This window comes from Carcharhinus amblyrhynchos, chromosome 11, assembly GCF_965287045.1.
Source record: "Carcharhinus amblyrhynchos chromosome 11, sCarAmb.v2.hapA, whole genome shotgun sequence".
In the NCBI taxonomy this organism is placed as follows: Eukaryota; Metazoa; Chordata; class Chondrichthyes; order Carcharhiniformes; family Carcharhinidae; genus Carcharhinus; species Carcharhinus amblyrhynchos.
This window is the reverse complement of record NC_137334.1, coordinates 19637745-19657018: the sequence shown is the minus strand read 5'-3', so window position 1 is coordinate 19657018 and position 19274 is coordinate 19637745. Positions and strand designations below refer to the sequence as shown.

General features: G+C 46.6%; 1 protein-coding gene across 6 annotated transcripts in view; it reads right to left on the bottom strand.

Moving 5' to 3' along the window:
• Nucleotides 1–467: 467 nt before the first annotated feature.
• nbeal1 (neurobeachin-like 1) overlaps nucleotides 468–19274 on the bottom strand; it is a 243819-nt gene continuing 225012 nt past the window's right edge. For all 6 annotated transcript variants that reach the window (XM_080198681.1, XM_080198685.1, XM_080198682.1 and 3 more), the window contains 9 exons: nucleotides 18317–18406; nucleotides 14954–15063; nucleotides 11102–11274; nucleotides 9090–9184; nucleotides 8237–8353; nucleotides 6085–6246; nucleotides 4403–4551; nucleotides 1939–2074; nucleotides 468–807 (listed from right to left, as the gene is read on the bottom strand). In XM_080198681.1, the coding sequence (XP_080054807.1) occupies nucleotides 703–807; nucleotides 1939–2074; nucleotides 4403–4551; nucleotides 6085–6246; nucleotides 8237–8353; nucleotides 9090–9184; nucleotides 11102–11274; nucleotides 14954–15063; nucleotides 18317–18406 (1137 nt within the window). In that variant the 3' untranslated portion in view covers nucleotides 468–702. The remainder of the gene's footprint in view (nucleotides 808–1938; nucleotides 2075–4402; nucleotides 4552–6084; nucleotides 6247–8236; nucleotides 8354–9089; nucleotides 9185–11101; nucleotides 11275–14953; nucleotides 15064–18316; nucleotides 18407–19274) is intronic.

Below are 19274 nucleotides of genomic sequence, written 5' to 3'. Positions count from 1 at the left end.
AAAACAGAATCACATCATCTCATGAGGTTTACAAGTGGATGCCAGGCGAACGCAATGGGTCACTGTCTCGATCTTTCCTCATGGCGGCCAGTGCATTGTGTCTATTCTCGTTCAGAGGGAGACCCTAATACGGCGAGCTCGCCCCGCACTGGCTAACCTGGAAGTGACAGTACGCTGCCTGGCCTGGCATAAAAAGCGTGCAGACATGAAGAGCCAGGTTGGAATTGAAATGTTGACTATTGTTTCTGTCTCCGCGGGCATTGCCAGACCTGCTGAGTTTTTCCAGCACTTCCTGTCTTTACTTCATTCTTAACTGGTCCTTGTGAATATTTTAAAATGCCGGAGGGACAAAATTAAAAAAAAAATCCACCAGTGCCTTGATCCTCTTGAAGAAAACCAGCAGGAAGAAAGAGAGCGGTCTTCTTCGCACAGATGTATCAGGAATATTATGGGGACTGGGGGGGGGGGGGGGGGGGAAGGATGGAAGGAGGAGCTCCATGATGATTTAGGAGAGGAATCAGGATATGGTTCGTCAGAAATGCAATCGGTGCTACATGATCGGAAACTGACGCGCTGGTTTGTTGCATAGTCTCATCTCACCGACAAACTCGTGGAGGAAGAAAAGGGGGAAGTCAGAAGCGATCAGTAACAGCGGACAGGAAGCCAGGGGATTCTTCTTTCTCCTTTGGTCCTCTGCGCCCATCATTTGAGTTCACTTTGGGGGTTGTATTCAGTCTCTCCGGACGAGATCTGATTCAGCCGCTTGCTGGAGCCCCAGAGTTTCCTGGAGAGCTGCCCTGAGCGCATCTGTCGGTGGAAGGAAGGAGAGAGGGCAGAACGGAGGGAAAACAGTCAGCAGTTTGAAGAACGCGGTAAAACTGATTCAGCAAGAGCTATGAATGAGTGTGGGTAGACTCCGGCATCCCTTGTTCACAGCCAACGGGCTCCACACAAGGCAAGCCCATGTTATAACTTTGTTCTGAAAGAAACGGTTCATTGCCATTGTGTGGAGGTGACTAAGAGAAGCAGTAAAATTCACAGGTTCAGTTTGATTGCGATGCACACCCTGGAGGACTCTAAAGGGTTTTCTTGCATCTGAATTTTTAAGTCAGTGTCTCAAATGTACAAATTTGATAAGGTTTAGTATTTAACACCCTCTGTTCAGATTCAGGGCATTTCCTTTTGGGTCTTGTTTCCTATGGTTAATAGAAACAGCTGCCATTATTGAGATGCCAACTGTTAGAGGATCTTCAGACAACATGTTGGGATTAATGAATACTTCTCACCCAAAGGGGGTGGTCACAAACAGAGTAGCTCTGACGTAAAAGAGAGCTGAGACAATTAAAACAAAATTACATAAATCCTTTTCTCAAAATAAAATCTATGACATATAATCTTATCTTATTCCTTACTCTTGCATTTGGGGATTGACAATTCTGCTGTACACACACCCCTGGAAACCATGTCCACATAACCATAAGAGCAGAATTAGGCCACTCGGCCCATCGACTCTGCTCTGCCATTCAACCATGTCAATGATTGACAAAGGATTGCTCCCAGCTAGGTTTACTCATTTTGGATAATTGTGTGGGTCGATCTCACTACACTCTGAATAATCCACCTTTCACCAAGGGAACGCCACCATCCCTTCCTCCTCCGGATTCTTCTCATTAGCTCCCACGGATGCTCTACTGCCTCACTGAGAAGATGCCGCACGATATGACAGGGAGGCAGGAATAAGGAACCACTCTAGTCCCTTGTCCCCCTCCCCATCGCCTATCCCTAGTGCTGAGATCTGCTTTGCTCTTTGCTCGATGTCGGAAACCGGTCGCTCCGTTCCCGGAGTCGGTCGGGCGGCTTTAGGCTGAGCTGCGATACGAAGGGCAACTGGGAGCTCTCCACCGTCTTGTAGATGTAGTTCATGACTGCGGACTTTACCTCGGCTGGCTTTCCCACGCCTACAATGATCAGCTTGCCATCCTCCAGTCCCACCAGGATGTGGCTGTTCTCCTTGGTGATGGACACACAGTGAATCGGTAATCGCATTGCCATTGGAGCCACGCTGAGTTTCAGGCTGAAATTAAACATGGCAGAAAGGGTGAGTTATCATCATTAATGAGGAATACAGAAAGAGAAACCTTCCATGACCTCAGGATGTTCTGGAAAACTTGCCAGACAATGAAGTCACTTCATGGGCGGCACAGTGGCACAGTGGTTAAGCATTGCCACCTCACAGTGATGAGGGACCCAGGTTCAATTCCGGCCTCGGGTCACTGTCTGTTTGCACATTCTCCCTGTGTCTCCATGGGTTTCCTCCAGATGCTCTGGTTTCCTCCCACAGTCCAAAGATGTGCAGGTTAGGTGGCTAAATCACCCCTTAGCATCCAAAGACATGTAGGTTAAGGGGATTAGCCATGGTAAATTGCCCCTCAGTGTCCAAAGATGTGTAGGTTAGACAGACAGGAGATGGGAAATGTGTGGAGTAACAGGGATACAGGGTGAGTCTGGGTGGGATCCTCTGTTGGAGAGTCAGTGCAGACTCAATGGGTCAAATAGTTCCCTTCTGCACTGTAGGGATTCTATGATTCAAATGCAGTGGCCAGGCAGGCAAATTGCTGGTTGGAGATTTGTTTAAAGCAGAGTTCAGTGCGCTGACACTGCAACCTGCAGGTGGCTCAGTAAAGACACACGTGATTCCCCACCCTGATCATTCAAAACCCCTTCTGATGGCAATGAACTGGCTTCTTTCAGGTTTACAGAGTGTGTTTAAGATTGTACTTGTGAGACAGCATCATTCAAGTAACAACTTTTTTGTAAAACCCTTTAGAATCTCGTTGAAAGATATCTCTGTCTGGTTCAGCATTATTCATGGTATCTGAGTAGCAAGACTGCGGTTGTTAAGATACTGCGATTTGATAAATGCTTTACAATATGACTTGTTAGTGAAGTTAAAAATTAAAATAAAAGTTTATTTATTAGTGTCACAAGTAGGCTTACATTAACACTGCAATGAAGTTACTGTGAAAATCCACAAGTCGCCACACTCCAGCACCTGCTGGGGTGCACTGAGGGAGAATTTAGCATGGCCAATGCACCCTAATCAGCACGTCTTTCAGACTGTGGGAAGAAACCGGAGCACCCGGAGGAAACCCACGCAGACACGGGGAGAATGTGCAAACTCCACACAGACAGTGACCCAAGCCAGGAAGCGAACCCGGGACCCTGGAGCCATAAGGTAACACTGCGCCAACAAAATTACTGCCCCCAGGGTCAAAGGGTAAATATCAGCCCAGACACAGAAGGGAACAACTCCACTCTTCTTTGAAGTAACAGCCCGGGAGCATTCCTACCCACCTGAGAGAACGCATGGGCCCTCTGACAGTGCTGCACTCCCTCAGCACGGTACAGGAGTGCCAATCTAGTATTTGTGCTCAACTCTTTGGACTGGGTCCTAAACTCTTTTGAGAGGTCAGAGAGTTACTAACTGGACAATGGCTTACACATGAAGACACTACCTCACATCTCAGGGTCATATTTAAAAAACGAATATTCTTGGGAGGTTAGTATCACTGGCTAGGCCAGTATTTACTGCATAATCTTTGAGGTGGTGGTGGGGAGCTGGTGTCTGGAACCACTGCAGTCCCTGTGGTGTAGGTATACCCACAGTGCTGTTAGGATGGCAGTTCCAGGATTTTGACCTAGCGACAGTGAAGGAACAACAGTATAGTCCCAGTCAGGGTGGCGTGGAAGGCGATTTCCAGGTAATGATGTTCCCATGCATCTGCTGTCCTTGACATCCTAGACAGAGATTGCAGTGTGGGGAGGGCTGCTCAAGGAGTCTGCAGGAGATCACAGAGGCCAAGTTACGGATTTCCATCTTGACACTTCATTTAAAAAATACCAGATTTCAAACATAGCATTTGAAGCAAACATTGTGACTGGGATTTTCCAAACCCCTTTGCCCTGCCAGTGAGAACGGAAAATTCAGCACTCAGACAAAACTCCAGTTATTGTAGCAGGACTGGAGAATCCGTGCCGGGGGGGTGGGGGAGCGAGGTCGGAGAATCCATGCCATGGGGCTGGGTCAGAGAATCCATGCCATGGGGGTGAGGGTGGAGAATCCCAGCCACAGGCAAGGTCGGAGAATCCCAGTCACAGGGGCGAGACCAGAGGCTCCTGGCTGAACATGTCTCAAGGTGCATTGCAAACAGGTGCAATGAACAAAGAGAAATAAGAATGACGTAAAGGTACTATTGAAATGAGGATTGGGGAAAAGTAGATGTTAAATGGAACACGCACACACTGACACACAGAAACACGGACAACAACGCATACCCCCCCTCCCCCCCACCATTGCCGCAGCCCCCCACTCCCCACCCTGTTTGCCAACGTTCAAACTCACCTGTACAAATCTCGTATGGACAGGAATCCCTCCATGCTGCCCAGGACGATATGCTCCCCACTGACACACAGGTCAGTCACTTGCTCTTTTATCGTCTCGCTTGCCAAGTGCTTACCGTTCACAGAGTAGAGATGTAGCGCATTCTTATCCTGCAGAGAAAGGCAGGGAAAGAGGACAGTAGCTCTGACAGAGATGTAGCAGTGCAGTTTAACACATAGTTAATCGGATTACAGTATTGACACAGTACAGCCAATCTTCCGGTCTAAATCGTAGGAGTTTCTCTGTGGGGAGGAGGGGCAGGGATTGGTGGCATCATTTTTGTGAGATCTTTAGTACAGTCTATAGAGAGGAACTTCCAGCCCTTACCACTGGTGGGATTTTCCAGTCCCGCCAAAGGTGATGACCCGCGGCAGGCTCCTCAGGCAGGATAGACAAGCCAGGCAAACCGCCGTAGACAATCGGGGAGCGGGGGAGGATAGACATGAGTAATAATGTAAATAATTAGACAGAACCATCCAGTGATGCAACTGTGGCGGTGGGAATGAGTTTATGGGTATCCGTTAAATACAGCTTTTTGCACCGCAGGTCTTGGCTGGGAGTGTGTGAGGCTCAGAGGTTGCAGCTAGAGTGAGTCAGGGGTGCCTAGCCTGCTGCTGTGACACACAATTTATTCACATCTAGGATATTATCCAATTCCCTTTCTTTTCTCCTTTCTGGGCCCATGGCTCCACTGAGACATTGCCCTGCTGTGGCCTCTCCCACTGCAGTCAGGATGTAGAACAGGCATACATACGACACATACAATGCACATGTAATACGTATTATAACATGTGTCTCTCTGGTTGAAGTGCTGCATCAAGTACAATAGTGTAGTGGGTGCTGAGTGACGCTCAGCTCCATCATCACCTCTTGCTTTCAGCTTTGACACTGATGCCTAAACAGTCCCCATTCAGCACATAGCCTCTTTACCGGCAAGCCCTCTGCAGTATCTCCCCAAGGCAACTTATATAAACCAAGTACCTTGTGGGTTAAAGTACATGGGATGCAGAGCAAGCCTGGAACCCAAATGCAAGGCATACAAGCCCACGGAACCAGACCCCAGCTCTGGGCAAAGAGCCTCAAGGACTTGCGTCCTGTGGACAAGAGGAGCCGTCTCTCAAGCAGCTTCCCACCAACTCCTGCAGCAGGCCTGGTACAAACTGCTCTGGACAATCCAAGCACTGCTACCTCAGACTGCCAGGGCACAGGGTTCAATTTCAGCCCTGGGTGACTCTCTGTATCTGTGTGGGCTTCCTCCGATGCTCCAGTTTCCTTCCATGGTCCAAAGATGGGCAGGTTAGTGGATAGGCCATGCTAAATTGCCCTTTAGTGTCCAAAGATGTGCAGATTAGGTGAATTAGCTGGGGTGGGGTGGGGTTATGGAGATGGGACAGGATTTCAAATGCTCTGTCAGAGACTTGGTATAGGTTGGATGGGCCAAATGGCCTCCTTCTGCACTCTACGGATTCTATGAACGCTGAGAGTGGGGTGGGTGGATGAAGGGGAGGGGGGGTGAATCCTACTGCCCAAGCCTGTGCCCATGGATCACATACTCCTACAACTGTACTGAATGATTCGCGTTTCGGGAAGTTTAGGCTTAAGGCCACATCGCGTATCCAGAGAGAAGGCCAAAGGGCCGGTACCTTGAAGTTGGATTTTCCCTCGATCACAGTGTTGACAATGATGTGTCCCTCCCAGGACACAGACAGATTGGGAATAACGAGAGGGAGAGAGCTCTCACATGGTGGCTGCAGTGTCCTCATGTACTGACCCCGTCGGATGGTATGAATGATCACTGTTCCATCCTGGAGAAGACACACAAAGGGAACCTTTACAGATGTCTGCAGCAGCTAGTAAATATACAGCAAATCCCCACTTTACACAACCTCCTTTTTACATTGCTTCATTTTAATTCGAGTCCGATTTCTTGACTTAAGCTGTGATTTCAGCTTTGGAGTTACTGTTATTGGTATTAATTGCTGGCTGTTTCCCAAGCCCCGCACGCAACAGCGGACCATTGTTATCACATGTTGCTCCCTTCATGTTACCCCAGGAGCTGTGACCTGATCGTGTTGTTAAGGAGGCTGTTTGTACTGTATCCTAAGGAAGCATCAATTTTTAACAAAAATCCCACTGGCACCCAAAACCAGGCGAAGGATGGATTTAAAGGAGTTGTGTAGAAACTAGAAGCAGGAGAAGGCCATTCAGCCCTTCCAGTCTACTCCACCATTCATTACGAACTGGTCATCAAATTCAATATCCTGACCACGACCAACAACCACCACCAACAACGCCCCCCCCACCCCATGTCCCTTGATCCCTTTAGCCTCAAGTCACACAGCATTTTGGCCTCAACTACTTTCTGTGGGAGTGAATTTCACACATTCACCACGCTCTGGGTGAAGAAATTTCTCCTCAACTCAGCTCTAAAAGGTTTACACCCTTATCCTCAAACTATGACCCGCTAGTTCTGGACTCCTGACTCTCACTGTGATACAGTTCTTGAATGTGCTGACATTGGGAACGTTCTTTCTGAATCTACCCTATCTAACCTTGTGAGAATTTTACAAGTTGCTATGAGATCCCCTTTCAATCTTCTAAACCCCAGTGAATATAATCCTAACCAATTCAGTCTCTCCTCAGGAGTGCTCCCTATGGCTCAGACTTTAAATTCCTTTCAAACAGGAACCAGAAATAGCTAGTTATTGCCTGTTGTGGCAAGGAAAGCCATTAGGATTGAGATTGGATCTTTCAAAATTTCTGGAGGTTGATGAGTATTATTCAGTTTAATCCAGATGGAGAAGGTAGTCAAGAAGGCATACACATACTTGCTTTCATTGGCCAGGGCACTGAGTTTAAAAACTGGCAAGTCATGTTGCAGTTTTATAGAACCTTAGTGGGGCTGCACTTGGAATATAGTGTTCAATTCTGGTCGCCTCACTACCAGAAAGATGTGGAGGCTTTGGAGAGGGTACAGAAAAGATTTACCAGGATGTTCCTGTTATGGAGGACATTAGCAATGAGGAGAGGTTGGATAAACTCGGTTTGTTCTCACCAGAACAACAGAGGTTGAGGGGTGACCTGATAGAAGTCTACAAAGACTATGAGGGGCATGGACAGAGTGGATAGTCAGAAGCTTTTTCCCAGGGTGGAACAGTCAATTAAGAGGGGGCATAGGTTTAAGGTGTGAAGGGCAATGCTTAAAGGAGATGTATGAGGCAGGTTTTTTTTACACTGAGGGTGGTGGGTGCCTGGAGCTTGCTGTTGAGGGAGGTAGTGGAAGCAGATACGATAGTGATTTTTAAGGGACGTCTGGACAAATACATAAATAGGATGGGAGTGGAGGGATATGGTCCCTGGAAGGGTAGGGAGTTTTAGTTCAGACAGGCAGCATGGATAGTGCAGACTTGGAGGGCCGAAGGGCCTGTTCCTGTGCTGTAATTTTCTTTGTTCTTTTGTATGTAGGACTTGTGTGATATTTAGGGATCTATTTTATTTTTGAAAATGGTTTCAGCTAGGAATGCACAGTGCTGCATTATGATATATATGGTACAGCATTTCAATTTGTACGTGAGTATTCTGGGTGAGAAATGTCTAATGGAACCTAATTCCAGTTTTAACATTGTATGAATCATAGCTTCCCATAGGAACCAAAGTTGTTCTGCTTAAAGTTGATGCAGGGCCATCCAAACTACAAACATTGGTTTTATTCTCTCTCCACAGATGCTGCCAGATCTGCTGAGACTTTCCAGTGTTTTCAGCCACTGTTACTTGCTGGACACTCCTGAATCTTACCTTGGAGCCTGAGACAGCCATATCCAGCTCTGTACTGATGGCTACACTCGTTATTTCCTCGGAGTGCCCATATAAAATCTGTACAGGTTTCAGCGCCAGGCCAACAGCTACTCCTCCCTGAATCAAAAGGGGTTGAAGAAACATTATTGAAGAATTATCAGTCTGGACATACACAGGAACAAATGAGCTACCATCATGAAAAGTTGCTGCGTCTCAGTATTCTGGCTGACTTACAAATTCATAGATTGTGCCCAAATATAAACGGATATGGGTAGTCTAACTTTCAAACAATCAAAGAATCTGGAAAGAGGCCATTCAGCCCATCACTGACAATAACTCCACCAGGCCTATATGTAACTCCACATATTTACCCCACTAATCCCTCTAGCCTATGCATTCTGGGACACCAAGGGGCAACTTCTTACAACCGATGCACCTAACCCGCTCATCTTTGGACTGAGAGAGGAAACTGGAGCACCCGGAAGAGACCTACGCAGACATGGGGAGAATGTGCAGACTCCACACTGTCACCCGAGGTCAGAATTGAATCCAGGTCCCTGGAGCTGAGAGGCAGCAGTGCTAACCACTGTGCCACTGTACCGCCATATACAATCGAAATACCATACAGTTATTACCCTTGTTAACATGTTTAATTCAATACAAACTATATAAATAGGGGACAGATGGGACACTGGGCAAGAGAGGAGTATTGAGACAGGGCAAAGTGGATGAATTTTCTCAGTAAAGCTCTAAGCCTTGACTTTAATTTCACTAACCGGTTTGGATTCTATTCAGAGCTCTAACCATGCTGCAATGCTGAATATTCACTGGAAACGAGGCTGTGAATACAGACCTGCTGTAAAATCTGCCAGACCATGCATGTTGTGTCACGCGAACCTGATATCAAGTGGATCCCACAGTAATCAGTTGCCAAGCAGGTCACTATGTCTGAAACAGAAGCAGAAAAGGGAGTGAATAAAATCCAAAATTCCAAACGAGTGACACAAACCTTTCCGCAACTGTGGGAAGATTTGTCTTCAAAAGATTTCAGCCTGCCCGCCACAGAATCATAGAATAGCCACAGACGGAGGCTATTCGGCCCTTTAAGCCTGTGCTAACAACATCCCACCCAGGCCCCATCCCCATGTACTTACCCAATTAATCCCCCTCACACTAAGCAGCAATTTAGCATGGCCAATCCATCTATCTTGCACATTTTTGGACACTAAGGGACAATTTAGCATGGCCAAACCACCTAACGACACATCTTTGGACTGTGGGAGGAAACCGGAGCACCTGGAGGAATCTCACGCAAATATGGGGAGAATGTGCAAACTCCACACAGAATTGCCCGAGGCTGGAATTGAACCCGGGTCTCTGGCGCTGAGAGGCAGCAGTGCTAATCACTGTGTCACAGTGTCTCATTGCTATTGATAGCTGTCACTGGCATATGGCCTCTGATGGTTCACACGGTGAATTAGAGGGTATGGGGCCTTATAGTAAAAGATAGCTGTATATAATACCAGCACTAGTTTCAGGCAAAAATGGAGGCAATTGCATGATTAGCCATGAAACTTCCCTCAAGGCAGTATTGCCTGCAAATGACTAAGATTGACTCTGCGTGATATCTACCATTATGCTGGAAAAAAAAAACCCATCAGCCAGCGACTCCCACATCCCATGAAAAAACACATTAAGAAATAATTACCGGCACTTTCCCAGCTTCTCAGTATTGAAAACCTTCATCACTTCACTCGATGCTGTGAATCATTCTGTTAAACATCCAGAGGCGATGGCCCAGTGATATGTTTGCTAGACTATCAATCCAGAAAATGTGCTAATGTTCTGGGGACCTGGGTTCGAATCCCACCAAGACAGATGGTGAATTTTAAATTCAATATAAAATATCTGGAATTAAGAATCTACTGATGACCATGAAAGCATTGTTGATGGTTCACTAATATCCTTTAGGGAAGGAAATCTGCATTCCTTACTTGGTCTGGCCTCACACCGCCAGGGACCCGGGTTTGATTCTGGTCTTGGGTCAGTGTCTGTGAGGAGTTTGCACATTTTCCCTGTGTCTGCATCGGTTTCCTCCCACAGTCAAAGATGTGTGGGTTAGGTTGATTGGCCATGTTAAATTGACCCTAGTGTCAGTGGGATTAGCAGAGTAAATATGTGGGGTTATGGGAATAGGATTCCCATAATCCCACATAGGATAGGATTGTGGTCAGTGTAAACTTGATAGGCCAAATGGCCTCCTTCTGCAAAGTAGGAATTGTATATGTGCTTGTTTAAAGTTTAAGTTTAAAGTTTTTAAAGCTTAAAGTTTATTTATTAGTGTCACAAGTAAGCTCACATTAACACTGCAATGAAGTTACTATTGAAAATCCCCTAGCCGCCACACTCCAGTGCCTGTTTGGGTACTTTAGCGTGGCCAATGCACCCTAACCAGCACGTCTTTCAGACTGTGGGAGGAAACCCACACAGACACAGGGAGAAGGTGCAGACTCCACACAGACAGTGACCCAAGCCGGGAATTGAACAAAAGTCCCTGACACTGAGAGGCAGCAGTGCTAACCATTGTGCCACTGTGCTGTCATTAATAATACATGTGATTGCACATGTGACTCCAGAGCCCCAGCAATGTGATTGATTCTGAACTGCATTCCAAGGGCAACTAGGGATGGGCAATAAATGCTGGCCAGCCAGCGACACCCATGTCTCAGGAATGACTAAAAAAAAATGACAAAATGCGGACAGTGGGGGAGAATGGAATGGAGTCACCCCGGCTGTGAGGAAGTAGAATCAAGGTGGCTGTGGGAGTATTGATTCTTGGTTACCCCCTGTGCTGATGCCACTTACCCATGTGCCGGATGTGTTGCCCGGTAAGCTTGCCCTTTGCAATGGAGGTCACCCGAATGCTGTTATCCCAATGCCCTGCACTGAACAGCAGCTTTCCGTCGTGCGACACAACAAACAGTTTTGTGTTGACTTCCAGCCCTGGGGTGAAGGGGCCATTAACGCAACGCTGCGTTCTGTAAAAATAATAAACCGGTAAGAATCGGCTGAACTAACGGCAGCTCCACAGAGTATCCTGGTCTACCCGCGTCGGCTGCTGAAACCAGAGCAAACAGTATGAGTTTACACAGAATTGCATGGTAACTACAACAAATGGGCTGTTCGGCCCATTCAATCCCTGTCAGCATTCAGTCCCTGCACAGTATTGAGATCAGGTACCAACCGACTTAAGAACAGCTTCTTCCCTGCTGCTATCAGACTTTTGAATGGACCTACCTCGCATTAAGTTGATCTTTCTCTACACTCTAGCTATGACTGTAACACTACATTCTGCACCCTCTTCTTTCCTTCTCTACGAACAGTATGTTTTGTCTGTAAAGCATGCAAGAAACAATACTTTTCACTGTACGCTAGTAATGTGACAATAATAAATCAAATCAAATCAAAGGTTAAAGTAAGGCAAAGTCACCATGGTTCTAGGTGACCATAGGCTGCTCTCCCTCTCTAAGTAAGAAGTCTCACGACAACAGGTTAAAAGCCAACAAGTTTATTTGGATTCATGAGCTTCGGAGCACTGCTCCTTCAAGAGGTGAGGGTTAGTTCCAGCATCCATTCACCTGGTGAAGGGGCAGTGCTCTGGAAGCTCAGGATTCCAAATAAACCTGCTGGACTTTAATCTGGTGTTGAGAGACTTCTTATTGTGCTCACTCCAGTCCAATGCTGGCATCTCCACATCATGCCTTCCCCCTCAAAGGGAAGAGACTGGTAGTGATTTAACCCAATAATCACTTTACCTCAGGCAAGGTTGAGAAGGCGGGACCTTCACGTATAACCTCAGCCGGTACGGGAACTGAACCTGCACTGCTGACATCTCTCCACATCTAGAGACTAACCAGTTATCCAGCCAACTGAGCTAAACCAACCAAGCAGCAATCCCATTACCATTAAATTCATCCTCCCTCAATATTTCATCATCTTAAACACCTTCATCAAATCTCCCCTTCTATTCGAATGAATAAACAGTTTGATTTCAAGCCTTCCTGTATTTGATTGTTTCCCCCTAACATTGCCTCAGTTGATCTATACCCTCTATTGTCTCAATTTCTTTCCCATAGTGAGCAGCAAATACATGTGGTCCCACTAACAATCCATGCATGCTGGTATGTGTCAAAGGTGCTATCAAGAAGGGTGTTGAAGATGCGAGGAAAGAAAGCTTAGAACAGAAATCTCCAAATTGGCAGGTGGGAATGGTGACACTGTTAAGGCTCATACATCAGAGTGTTCTATGATTCTGCTGTAAATGATTATGTGACCCCTCCACGGATAGAGTTGGGGAGCCACACTTGAAGCAGGATTTTCCAGCCACGCTTGCCCCAAAACAGGAAAATCCCACCCAAGGTCAATGGACCTTTGCATGGTGTGTGTGTCCTGCCCACTATGATTCCCTTGGTAGGTGGGACAGGAAAATTCCAGCCTGTGTGTTGATGGGTGCCACCACTGGCTCACAGCCTTGTCGTGGGGGGCACAGTGACACAGTGGTTAGCACTGGTGGTGACACAGTACAACGTGCAGCATAGAGTGATCTCACTGTCTGACCAACAAGGAGGGCTCGTACAGGGTAGTCTGACTCTGCGGTGCGAAGTAGGAACACTCATGGGATTGAATATCTGTCTCCTAAAAAACATTGGCCCAGGTCTTTCCAAGGAACAGAATCGCCATTGAATTGCAATTCTGCTGGAACCCTGCAACACCACAGTTCCTCTCCTTCCTCTCCAAGAGTTCTGAACTCAGCTTCTCCAGAAATGCAGAGTGCAACAACCCTCACGGAGCTCCATCACAGCACTGTTGCAGCAGGGGAAGACAAGGCAAGGTCTCATTTTAACAGGGACTAACTGCTGCATAGTGTGCTTACGTGTCCAAAGTGAATGTTAGTGAGTGGGTAAAGTGAACGAGATAAGTGGGTATAGTGGTGCTGGTAGGGATCAGGATGGCAGTCCTGGTGAGTGGCATGGTGGCACAGTGGTTAGCACTGCTGCCTCACAGCGCCAGGGACCCAGGTTCAATTCTGGCCTTGGGTCACTGTCTGTGTGGAGTTTGCACATTCTCCCTGTGTTTGCATGGGTTTCCTCTGGGTGCTCTGGTTTCCTCCCATAGTCCAAAGATGTACAGATTAGGTTGATTAGCCATAGTAAATTGCCCTTAGTGTCGGGGGATTGGCAGGGTAAACGTGTGGAGTTATGGGGATAGGACCTGAGTGTGATTGTGGTCAGTGCAGACTTGATGGGCTGAATGGCCTCCTTCTGCACTATTGGGCTTCTCTCATCAGCAAATTATTAGAAGCTGCACTGAATATAAAGAACTCAGGAATAGTCAGGTGATATTTCAGCTCTCAACCCTGTTCTGCTGTTTAATGAGATCATAGCTGATCTATGACTTGACTCCATTACTTGGAATTCCCCTGCACCCCACCCTTTAGCTTTAGCTAATAATTCTTGAACAATCTCAGAGTTAATAAAATAACCCATCTAGCATCAACTGCCATTTGTGGCAAAGAGTTCCAAGCTTCCACCAGCCTGGGTATCTAAAGTGTTCCCTAATCTTGCTCCTGAAGGGTCAAATTTTAAGCTGCTCCCAGATATACCAACCACAAAACATAGTTTCTCTCTACAGAATCCAGACAGTGCTGAACAAGGCCATTTGGCCCATAAAGCCTGCACTATCCCTCCAGAAGAGCATCTTACCCAGACCCACACTCCACAATCCATTTATCAAGGCCAATCCACATAACCTGCACATCTTTGGATTGTAGGAGGAAACTGGAGCTCCTGGAGGAAACCCACACAGACACAGGGAGAACGTGCAAACTCCACATGGACAGTGACCCAAGCCAGGAATTGAACCTGGGTCCCCGGCACTGTGAGGCAGCAGTGCTAACCACTGTGCCACCGATCTAGCCTGTTGGATTCTGCGATTCTATAAGGTCCACCATTCCATCAGCTTTCTTCATCATTTCCTCCACCGCTCTTGGAACTTCTAACAATTTGCGTAACGGGACCCCTTGACTCTTTGGATCACCACTGTTTCTAGCTTTCACCATTTAGAATGTACCCCACATTAAGGTCCAAAATGAGTGGCCTCACATTTACCTACATTGAAATCCATTTGCCACAGTTTTGCCAATTCACTTAGTTTTAACAATGTCTCTTTGTAACTCTGCGCTTTCATCCAACACTGTTTACAATGCTACCTATCCTTACATCATCGCCAAAGGTATAAGGTTCTCTATCCCAACATCTAAACGGTAAACAAAGATGGGGAGTAGTTGACAGTATAGCACAGATCTTTGTCAGGCACCCACTATTCATGTTCTCACTATCCCTACTCTCTCACCTGCGCTAAACCTGATAGTTGTTTGGTAGTTTAGGAAAAAAGACATGCTGCTGAAACTTTTCACCTTGTACTCATCAGGACAGATTCACAATAATTGTGCCTATGGTAAAATTGTTGTTCCCTTTACAACTGCTAATCTGTGTTTTTGACTTAAGTCCAAGATGAAAAACTTCAACAGCACGTCTGTTTTCTTTTCAGCAGTACAAAAATATATTAGCTACAGATGCATGCCTGCAAACCCAATGCGGGTGAGACTGGCATTCAGCTGCCAGAGTTGACAGATCACGCTCGGTGAGAATTACTTACTTTGAATTAGTTACTGTCGGGTCCCGGGAGAACGTGAAATAGTTGGAAATGTTTTTATCGTAAGGCAGCCATCCATGGGTTCCCATCAAGCAATTCTGACTCAGAGTCACCTGTGGAGTCAAGGTACAGGCACTGAGATACAGAGTGGGGAAACCAAGGCTACACCACCCCCATAAATAAACACAAACCTGGCACTGAGATACAGAGTGGGGAAACCGAGGCTACACCACCCCCGTAAATAAACACAAACCTGGCACTGAGATACAGAGTGGGGAAACCAAGGCTACACCACCCCCGTAAATAAACACAAACCTGGCACTGAGAAACAGAGTGGGGAAACCAAGGCTACACCACTCCCGTAAATAAACACAAAACTGGCACTGAGATACAGAGTGGGGAAACCGAGGCTACACCACCCCCGTAAATAAACACAAAACTGGCACTGAGATACAGAGTGGGGAAACTGAGGCTACACCACTCCCGTAAATAAACACAAAACTGGCACTGAGATACAGAGTGGGGAAACCGAGGCTACACCACCCCCGTAAATAAACACAAAACTGGCACTGAGATACAGAGTGGGGAAACTGAGGCTACACCACTCCCGTAAATAAACACAAAACTGGCACTGAGATACAGAGTGGGGAAACCGAGGCTACACCACCCCCGTAAATAAACACAAAACTGGCACCGAGACATAAACCAGTAAAACGGGTCCGATACCATGCTAATTTTCACAGAGAAACACACACAAAAGGGCATGTGGTAAATAATGTTTCGGTGTTTATTTCAACTCTCCTATTAAACATTATTTACCACTGCACAGCAAAGAATCATAGTCTTAATATCCTTCGCAAAGAAATACAAAACGCTCCTGTTGAGGATAGAAACTGCCACAACCATTGTAAGTTGCAATTTTTGCATTTGCTGCTTCAGTGACTCAGTATTGCTCCACCTGCATTGTGCGTGTTTAAACATTCTCCAGGAGGTAGGCAATTGCTGCCGGGGTGGGGGGGGGGGGTGGAGGGGGACCCTCTAATCAATTCTAATCTTACAATGGTGTAATTTTTCTACACATTGTTGATGTGAGCTGCATTGTTAGCATGTCTCGATAAGGTACGAGGCATGCTGTTGCAATGATTTACTACTGGTGAACATGTCATGTGAGTTGGAGAAATTGTGTTCCAATTAACCTTCTGTGAATGTGTGCACGCTCGAGGTGACAGTTTTGGGATTTTTAACACTTGGGCTTGTTGCCTTATCTTTCGAATATCTAAATGAACAATGGCAGCACACAAGAGGTCACGACCAGAGAACCCTTACTCTGTGCATCAACTACTGGAATGCATAGCGCAGCTATGTAATTTGCTTTGAAACACAGGAGATAGGAGCAGGAGGAGGCCATTCAGCCCTTTGAGCCTGCTCCGCCATTCATCATGATCATGGCTGATCATTCAACTCAATAGCCTAATCCTGCTTTCTCTCCATAACCTTTCATTCCATTCGCCCAAGTGCTATATCCAGCCACCTCTTGCATACATTCAATGTTTAGGCATTGATTACTTCCTGTGGTAATGAATTTCACAGGCTCACCACTCTTTGGGTGAAGAAGTGTCTCCTCACCTCCGTCCTAAATGGTCTACCCTGAATCCTCAGACTGTGATCCCTGGTTCTGGACTCCCACACCATCGGGAACATCCTCCCTGCGTCTACACTGTCTCGTCCTGTTAGAATTTTATAAGTCTCCATGAGGGGGCCTATAAACTGACTGACATACACTCTAACCCAATTGAGTCCTAGCTAAAAATCAAAAGATTTAATTTACATAGGATAGGTTAAAAAACGATATACTAAGCCAGTAGTTCCCAACCACTGTGCCGTAAAACACCGGTGTGCCGCGAGGAGGGTGCAAGTGGGACTCCCGCGCATGGGCATTTGCATCAAGCCCCAACAATCACCGCAGGATCCCTTCAACCGGGACACAGTCACATTGGTTATTTCTCGCCACGCACAGAAACCTCTCTCCAAAGGAGCCTCTGAAAGCTGGAAGGGAGTGACGATGATTGTAGTTTGCGTTGTGAGACTGCGCTGTTTTGTTCAGGTGCTGTTTTGTCCCCACTCTGTGGGAGATTGGGGGGGGGGTGGATTTAGAGAATGGCCGGTGTGGGGGTGATGGTATCAGCTGAGGTTGTTGCCATGGAGATGGCCCTGAGGGGTGCTTGCGCAGAGGTCGACCCTGCAGTGGGGGAGGGGGTTACTCTTCCAGCTTTTTCACTGCATCACAAACCAGCTCAGAATACACCCCCACCCCTTGCTACTATTTCAGAATCACTCTTTCCTTCAGCTGTTGAAGGGATGTCACGGTAATGTGGCTCAAGAACGCCATATAAGACACGCCACATATCACGCCAAACTTGTTCCAGTCACATTACTCCATCTGTGGTAGCAGCAGGTGAAGTGTGGGTGGCACTGAAGGTATTATAAAGGTATTTATAAATGTTGGTTTCTTGTTTGACCGCAGTCTCCTTTAGACATTGCAACATCTCAAAGCTTTTAAACCAGAAGAGAACTGAGGTACAATCTTGAGGTTTTATATTAACTACAAATATGTTAGGTTTGGGAGATGATTCAGTCCATTATAGATCAATCAAAAAGAACTTCAAATCCCACTGCAGCAATCAATTGTCCGGCACTAATTCCACTTTACTTCCATTATTCCAATCACCTGGCAAAGTGTTTTTCTTCAGATATTAGTCCTAAGTGTGTCTTGTGCCATTGCTTCACTTGCACATTTTAGTTGTAGTCAGGTTCTTGATATGTTTAAAGTTTACTTATTAGTCACAAGTAGGCTTGCATTAACACAGCAATGAAGTTACTGTGAAAATCCCCTAGCTGCCACACTCTGGCGCCTGTTCGGATACACTGAGGGAGAATTTAGCATGGCCAATGCACCTAACCAGCACATCTTTCAGACTGTGGGAGGAAACTGGAGGAATCCCATGCAGATACAGGGAGAACGTGCAGACTCCACATAGGAGTCAAACACGGGTCCCTGGTGCTATGAAGCAACAGTGTTAACCACTATGCCACCGTGGCACCAAAGGGTAGACCAATGGACATTTTGACTCTACAATGAAGACAGTGCTAACCACTATGCCACCAAGCCGTCCATTCTCTATACATAACCCAACCAGTGGCCAAAGAGCCCAGGTTTCCCCAGTCTGTCTCACAGCTCCGTCCGAGGGTATGCAGTATGCATTCTTCCCCTTCCCTTCAGCCCAACACTGCGTTATTTCCCTTCGATTCAGATCGAGTCCTTAATTGTAAGATTGTGCTTCTTGAGGGTGGCAATGAAAGACTTACCAGGGTATCTGGGCTTCCCTGTGACATGAAGGAGCGAGCCTGGCTTTTGGGCACCACAGCTTTAACGATGGGAATGGTGTCACTGATTCCCTTCAGACAAACAGACAAAAGGCAGTGAAAGTCCATCCAAGCCACCATTTCCTCAGAAAATTCATTAACACGCGATTCTCCTCGTAAGAAAACACACTCGGGGGTGGGGGCGAGACATTGAAATTCATAACCAGGGGTTATGCAGGCCTTTATTATCTTTCAAATTTTGAATGCATTCGCACCAAACACCTGTCAGTTTCATCATAGAATTCCTACAGTGCAGAAGGAGCCATTCAGCCCATCGAGTCTGTACCAACCACAATCCCACCCAGACCCTATTCCTACAACTCCACCTGCTAATCCCCATGATACTAGGGGCAATTTAGCATGGTCAATCCATCTAACCCATACATCTCTGGACTGGAGGAGGAATGATGTAGAGATGCCGGTGTTGGACTGGGGTAAATACAGTAAGAAGTCTCACAACACCAGGTTAAAGTCCAACCAGTTTATTTGATAGTAATCCCACAAGCTTTCGGAAACATTGCATTCTAATCAGTATTCTATGAACTGTGAGAGATTTTATATGCCCTTCTCTGATCGGAACCTGCCACACACCTGACGAAGGAACACGTTTCCGAAAGCTTGTGGGATTACTATCAAATAAACTGGTTGGACTTTAACCTGGTGTTGTGAGCCTTCTTACTGTAGGAGGAAACCAGGGCTCCTGAACGAAAAACATGCAGACATGGGGAGAATGTACAAACTCCACACAGACAGTGACCCAAGGCCAGGATTGAACTAGGAGTACGTGGCGCTGTGAGGTAGCAGTGCTAACCACCTTGCTACTACATCACTTTGTTAATGGAAGTTCATAGAATCCCTGCAATGCAGAAGGAGGCCATTCAGTCCATCGAGTCTGCACCGA